We start from the raw sequence: 7,798 nt of genomic DNA, 5'->3' as shown, positions 1-7,798 counted from the left end.
CTCGAAAAAAATTTCCGGGGGGAACCCCCCCGGACCCCCCGGACAGGTCACTTACGGTACGTCAAGAGCCCCACCAAAAAAAAGACCACCGGCCGCCACTGAATGTATCATATATTTCCTTATCTGAGTCAGCTGAGCCGTATCTGGCCGTGCAACACTCACAGTGTCACATACTGTATGCAGAAGTATTATTTTAAGCAACACATTAAGTTGATGAAACACTCGAGTCAAATTCTCCTAATTAAAGTCAGATCCCACTCGTGTCTTAGACAAACCTGTTAATGTACGCATTCAAACACTTTTTCTTTACCAGCTGTATTCACCTTGCAGGTGCAGCTATGTGGCTTTTATCCTGGATAAAGTGTTTAAGTCATGGATGTTTAAAGTTTAACTTCTTCATATTTGACTAATATTAAAGTTCACTTTTCATTCAGGAAGTATGACGCTGCACTGTCAGTACGCTTGTCCGTGTTTGAGATTGGTCGAATGCTCCAAATACCACCCCTTTCATGTGAACGCGCACCTAACTAGATAGGACACGGCTGGCTTGAGCGACCCACTTGATAACCAGCGGTCGTAGTACAGTTTAGCCAGAGCGCGTATGTTTTGGATTAGGCCAACCGGCTAACTCAAACATATCCAGGTTAGGTTGAACCAGCTTCGTAGTACAGGCCTCAGGTATACTGCCTTCCTCTGTGCTTAACTCCTGCCTATGTCAGGCTGATCAGGTCCGAGATCTTTTACTCTCAGCTTTCCCTCCAGTGTCCTCCTCTCAAAGGGTGTTTCTTTAAGTGATTAAACATCATTTTCCTTCTGCATATTCGCTATCTAGTTTTGGTTTACACTCCGTCTCCGTCTAAACTCTCTCTCATTCAAACGTCACACACACAACCAACACACAACACACACACACACACACACACACACACACAAACACCACACACACACACACACACACACACACACACACACACAAACACACAACCACACACACACACACACACACACACACACACACACACACACACACACACACACACACACACACACACACACACACACACACACACACCACACACACACACACACACACACACACACACACACACACACACACACACACACACACACACACACACACACACACACACACACACACACACACACACACACACACGAGGAGCCATGCCCTGTAACAGTTTATTCAGCATTGCTCCTGTAACACTATGCAAACAGGCATTACAACATGACACAACATGACACAGAAAACCCACACTGATAATGGAGCAGGTACACACGGTGGGAGGGGGGGGGAACAGGGATCCAGTAAACCCAATGATCCAGTAAATCCTTTAATGCAGTAACGTAGTATCAGTACAGTACATATGTTCATGATTGTGATGTCTGTTTGTCGGATAGATTTCATTCCTCTGTATTAAACCAGCCATGGCACAGGCTAACCTTGGTTCTAAATGGCACTGTAAATGGCTTTGTTAAGATGAACACAAGTACAACTCTAAATAAAAGCTAACAACTCTTTAATGTGAATATTTTTTAGAGGATATAATCCCTTGGGTTAGACGCTTTAACAAAGAAACGGTACATCTTACATACTGTAACACTGGGTGATGTCGTGTCCTTCATGTTAGAAGCATGTTTAGGCTAGAGACTACATATGCTTTACTTTTACACAGAAACATTGACAATGATATCCAAGTGATATTCAGAAAGACTTAGCTCATATTCCATGTCTCCTCACGTGTTTCTGCTCTTTTGAGTGTTGGGTCATGTACAGACAGTGGAAGCCCCCAGCAGAGCGCTGCAGCGTGTCACACAGGGGAAACACGGACCACTGTTCACGCACAGAACTGCTGTTTGAATATCTCTACACAGTGACAGATAATATCTAACATATTAAAGCTTGTAGGAAAAATGTGGCAAAATGGGGAAAAGCTTGACGATCATATGCAAAATATTCATTGTTTTATGCTCTAAAGTACGCAGGCTGACGGGTGCAAACACTTTACAACGGCCCAAAACATTTTCATTAGGAGAAACGAGCTGCAGCTTCAAAAACTGAATACCAAAATACTTGAACGATGCGAATATAACAACACAACGTCACCAAGCGCTCCGATCCCAGCTGTGTGCGTCCCTTTTTAGTGTCCCCTGGTTTCTGTTGTGTATCGAGCTTCTTGCTGTGTTTTGTATTTGCAGTGTTTTGTTTATGCAGCGCTTTTATTAAACGCTGCGCAAGTTGGTGACGTCTTTTCTTCATCTGCATTTGTTTTGGCACATTTGTGTTTTTTTATTTGCATTGTTTTTGAGGCTGCAGCGCATTTCTCCTTATGGAAATGTCTTGGGACGTTAAAGTGCATTTGCACCAGTCGGACACCGAACTGAAGGGTTTTTATTGAAGGAACTGCTGCTGTGATAAAGCTGTAGCATCTTCTCACACGTGGAGCTGACTACGAGGGACTTATTATGCAAGTTCTGCTCTGTGTTGAATTATTTCTGTTGGTCAAGGTGCGTCAGAGTATAATGTGATATGATATTAAGTACATATCAACACTAAAGTGCTGGGCTACTTATTTTATTCAAAACATTAGAGAATATTAAATATTGTTTGAAATGATGCTCTTGCTGCTTGTATGTGATCAGGGAGAGATGGTAAACATGATCCTGAACTAAACTGTATTCAGTCAAGGGAGTTAGAAGCAGCCAAGTGAAATGAAATATGGTAATCGTGTAAACATGGTGCAAAGTAAAATCCTCCCCACAGTCTTTCTCAAAGAAGAGCTGCAGCCACTGACCAAATCTGATCACAGGAAATGATGTCAGAGGTCCATTACACACTAAGGGTCTGTGTCCACATGGCGCCCTATTCTGAGCGCCAGCTTCTTATTTTAATTTTTAACAATGAGGGTAACTGCCGTCGCATGAGGCCACTTGAGATGATAATATTTCTATGTTTAGAGTAAATTCTTGATTTTGGCCATGTTTATAAGATGGAAACTATCATAATGAAGACTAAAGAGCTGATTTGATTGGACAGGTGGACTCAGACTGTTGCTGTCGGTGAGGGTTCTCTCCGTACTTGGATCGTCCTACACACTCTACGGCTGTCAGACTGATTAACAAGGCTCAATAATACAAAGTGTGAGAGTAAGCATCTTCTGGCTGCCTGTAATGGTGAAACACATATATAGTAGCTTCAATAGTTAATTGAGAACATGGAGGCAAAGCGAGTTTGCCAAACAACTTCGCTGGTACACTATCAAGATATTGTTGTCATAGAAACATCAGTGCCGGGACAGTTTTTTTCTTGATTAAAAGCGGGGAGGAGGCTCTGCACAGCGCCCAGAAGAAGATGCTATGTGGACTCAGGCTCGAATACACACTCTCCCTTTCAGTGCAGGGTAGCTGAAACAGGATGGAGCTCCCAGATGATCTGTCTCACTGGTAACCCTAACAACAGTGGACTGACACTGAAGACAGAGTGTTGCTACATCTGTGTTTCTACTCAAGGCAAGCTCTGGGTTAGGGGAATCTCTTCTTCAGTCAATCTTCAGCACAACTATTCTGCTGCAGGAAGTGGGACTGCTGTGTGACGTTGGGGGGGCTTCAGAGGTCGAAGAGGACCTCCAGCACGGTAGACAGAGACCAGGCCTGGCTCTCACAGCTGAAGGGACAGAACTGACCGTTCTCATTGGTCAGCTCAGGCAGACCCTTCCATGGAGACCTGAGCAGAGACAGAGAGGCGAAGAGATGACAACACAACCATTAATTCAGCTATCCGTTAGCATAGCTTCCATTCATTCAGCATTACCAGTTAGCATACCTTCCATTCTTTCAGCATTACTCGTTAGCATACCTTCCATTATTTCAGCATTATCCATTAGCATACCTTCCATTCTTTCAGCATTAGCCGCTAGCATACCTTCCATTCTTTCAGCATTACCCGTTAGCATACCTTCCATTCTTTCAGCATTAGCCGCTAGCATACCTTCCGTTCTTTCAGCATTACCCGTTAGCATACCTTCCATTCTTTCAGCATTAGCCGCTAGCATTCCTTCTATTCTTTCAGCATTAGCCATTAGCATACCTTCCATTCATTCAGCATTAGCCGTTAGCATTCCTTCTATTCTTTCAGCATTAGCCATTAGCATACCTTCCATTCATTCAGTATGCCTTTTAAAAGTCTCTTTATAAGTGAAAGGGAGCACAGTGTTCGTACCTCTCCAGGTGGGTGTAATGCCGTGACAGAACATTCTTCACCATGGTGACTGTTTTAGCGTAGCTTTCTTCTCCCTGCTTCTTGGCAAAGTAGAGTTTAGCACGCAGGAAGTAGCCTACAGGCCACAGCCACTCCTACAAAAAAAAAAATATATTAAAATCCTGCTGCATCGCTGGTTCTATGCTATAGTTCAAGGTGTTGGTTAGCTTTAAGCTAACTCTTCTGCAGCTCATTGTCTGACAGCAGTTGTTAATAAAATATTTTTCTGCTCTGAAATAGATTTTAGTATGTAAAGTTTTTCAAGGCTTGGGAAGTAACGGATTACGTAATCAGGATACGAAAAAATGGTAACTGTATAAATGACATTAAAAAAGACGTAACCAGATTACTTTTTTTAAAGGTCCCCTATTATACTGTTTTTTATAAATATATTACAAGTCTCAGATATATACAAAACAAGTCTCTGAAGTTTTTTGCTCCAAATACCTAACAGATCATTGCAGCATCCCATAATCCCCTCTGTTTCAGCCCTGTTTCACAAGTGCTGATTCTCTGTCTGTTACTTTAGATGAAAATAAGGAGCCACTCCCCACGCCCCACCTCATTCACACCAACGGTGTTTCAGGGCCGGTTCGGAGCTGGAGCTTGAAAAGCACGGGGTTTTCCTGTTCACATCACAGCGGAGCAGCCTCTTAGCTCCGGAATCCGGTTCGTTTCGAGCACCAAAAAATTGTCCGGCTAGAAGCAAAAGCACCGCATACGTCACGCTTACGTCGAGGCACAAACTGGATAAAAAGCCCGCGTTTTATCCAGTTTGTACACAACGATGGAGAAACTTAACAAGCAGCACCTACTGGGAATCTGGTCTTCCGAAGAGGTACAGAGGAAGCTGGAGGGGAGCACGCGGTCCAAAGCAATTCTCCAACAATTGCAGAAAACCAAAACGAGTAGCGCTTCAACACAATCGGCCATTGTTGTTGTTGTCGGTGTGAGCTGTGAGGGGTTTCCGCGCGGTTTGGGTTTATGAAGCAGGCACGCAAACGGTTACGTCATGACGCAAACGATGACGCAATGACGCAGCACCAGTCGGACTCTGGGCGGTGTGAAAAGAGCCGGAGCTAAACCGAAGAACCGGTTCTGAACCTGAAAAGCTCTAGCACGGAGCTTGAACCGGAGTTGCGTTGGTGTGAATGAGGTATCTGAGAGATATTTGGTTAAAAAGAACACAATGGTGCTCTAGGAGGAAATTCAGGTGATATGGCGGGGGTTACCTTGGTTGGTTATTGGCTAATGGTTACACAAGCCAAAACATCGTTATGACATCATAAAAGTGGCCAAAATCTGATCAGCTCATTTTCAGGCAGGTTTTTATATAAATGGATCAGGACAAAAAGAGAGAGAATCTTTTTTCCTGAAACGTTCAGAGTCTCTTTACACAGAGGGGACACATGTTGATGAAGAAGAGACATGTGTCCCCTCTGTGTAAAGAGACTCTCTCTTTACACAGAGGGGACACATGTTTATGTAGAAAAGACATGAACAAGTGGATTTTGCATAATAGGTGACCTTTAAATGGGGATTACTAGCAGGATAACAATGTTACAATACATTTTGAAATAAAGATCAATATATTGTAAGGAGACATACTATCTGAACTTTCTTTATGGTTTTCATTTAGGCTACTTTCATTATTTTTTTTTAACATCTTTTTTTTTTTAAAGGGGACCTATCATGCAAAATGCACCTTTTGATGTCTTTTATACATAAAATGTCCGAAATTAGGTGCTACATCTGTACATGAATATGTGTCCCCGGTGTGTCAGGGAACTCACGCAGCGTCAGAAAATAAAACCCTCTCTCTTTTCCTCCGTAGCCAAAGAGAGAGAGCCTTTGAGCTCCATACTGTTTCAGAAATAATCCTTGATAATCCATGATATGGCATTTCATCACGGCAGTATCTGCCGGTAGAGTCTCCCGCATGAGCAGGCATAAGCCCTGCCCCTCTTTTTTATCATTTTTTTTTTTTTAAAGCTTTTTACCCAAAATCAGCACTTTTGAAACAGGAAGTGAAATAGAGGGATTTGAGGCATGGCTAGAATGGGTGATCTGTTTGGTATTTTGAGCAAAACACTTCATAGACATGTTTTTTATATATTATTATATATCTGAGACCTATGCTATTGCCTAAAAATCGCATGATAGGTGACCTTTAAATTAAGTAGGAGGACAACTGATTTATTAAACAAAATTATAGTTACGTATGTAACTACGGTTCTATGAATACTGGATGACCACCAGAGGCGGTGCTTTAGCACTGGATATCTTCTGTCTCGCGCATGCGTAGGTCAAATATTTATATCAACAAAGTCACGTGTGACCTCGTATGACCCCGGAAGGCATAAGTTCCGGTGTTGTCAACGAGTTCAGTTCTATGGAATCTTCTCGCGGAAACACGAGATTCCGAGTGACCAAGAACTCTGGCGGTCATCCAGTATTCATAGAACCGTAGTTACATACGTAACTATCGTTCTATTTCACCCTTACTGACCGCCAGAGGCGGTGCTTTAGCACTGGATGACCTATACCAACAGAGTCACGAGGAAGTCTGAATACTCCCCCTATAAGGATGGCCTAGGCGGACTCTGCAGGAGGACCACACCCAGCGGGTGAGGGGCGGCAACATTCACCCTGTAGTATCTGGCGAATGTGCTCAGAGATGCCCATGTGGCCGCAGCACATATGTCCTCCAGGGGCACACCTCTCAAGGTCGCCCATGACGTGGAGACACTCCTGGTAGAGTGGCACTTTACTCTGGGTGGCAAGGGACGGTCATTCGCTTTGTATGCCCGGGCAATGACGTCCACGATCCAGTGGGACAAGCGCTGTTTTGAGAGCGCACAGCCACTTCTAGGACCACCGTAACACAGAAAGAGCTGTTCAGACTGACGCATGTCAGCGGTAGTCTGGACATAAGCTCTAAGGGCCCGCACCGGGCATAGGAGTCTTGACCTCTCTTCCCCCTCTCCTGATGGGGGGTCAAACCGTGCCAGCTGGATAGGCCGATTAAAATGAGAGCGTGCCAGCACCTTAGGGAGGAACGCTGTGTTCGGCCATAAGGTGACACCTGAGCCATCTGAGTTCCACCTCAGACACGAGCTGTTCACGGACAAGGCCTGAAGCTCGCTTACACGCTTTGCTGAGGTGATGGCAAGAAGGAAAGCAGTCTTAGCTGAGAGCCACTTCAGTTCTGCCTGTAACAAAGGTTCAAGAGGAGGCGAGCATAGGGCATCCAGCACCAAGGGCAGATCCCATGTAGGGGCCCTTGGCTCCCCACTGTGCTGTTGTCAGCCCTTGCGTGTTGAGCTGATATAGCAGCCACATACACCCTGACGGTAGCGTGACACCGGCCGTCGTCCAGGAGGGACTGCAGGAACTCAAGGGTCGTAGGCACCGAGCAATGTACTGGGTCCTCATTTCACCCTTGGCACCAGTCAGAAAACAGTTTCCACCTGTTTTCGTACTGCCTACGAGTAGATGGTGCCCTAGCATTTGAGAATAGTC

At 44.5% G+C, this 7,798-nt stretch overlaps 1 protein-coding gene across 2 annotated transcripts in view; it reads right to left on the bottom strand.

The window, feature by feature from the left end:
* Positions 1-1,186: 1,186 nt before the first annotated feature.
* agla (amylo-alpha-1, 6-glucosidase, 4-alpha-glucanotransferase a) overlaps positions 1,187-7,798 on the bottom strand; it is a 78,437-nt gene continuing 71,825 nt past the window's right edge. For both annotated transcript variants that reach the window (XM_034119291.1, XM_034119283.1), the window contains exons 34-35: positions 4,238-4,371; positions 1,187-3,742 (exon numbers count right to left, since the gene is read on the bottom strand). In XM_034119291.1, the coding sequence (XP_033975182.1) occupies positions 3,625-3,742; positions 4,238-4,371 (252 nt within the window). In that variant the 3' untranslated portion in view covers positions 1,187-3,624. The remainder of the gene's footprint in view (positions 3,743-4,237; positions 4,372-7,798) is intronic.

Source organism: Trematomus bernacchii, unplaced genomic scaffold (genome assembly GCF_902827165.1).
Source record: "Trematomus bernacchii unplaced genomic scaffold, fTreBer1.1, whole genome shotgun sequence".
Lineage (NCBI taxonomy): Eukaryota > Metazoa > Chordata > Actinopteri > Perciformes > Nototheniidae > Trematomus > Trematomus bernacchii.
This window is presented reverse-complemented; position numbering and strand designations above follow the sequence as displayed.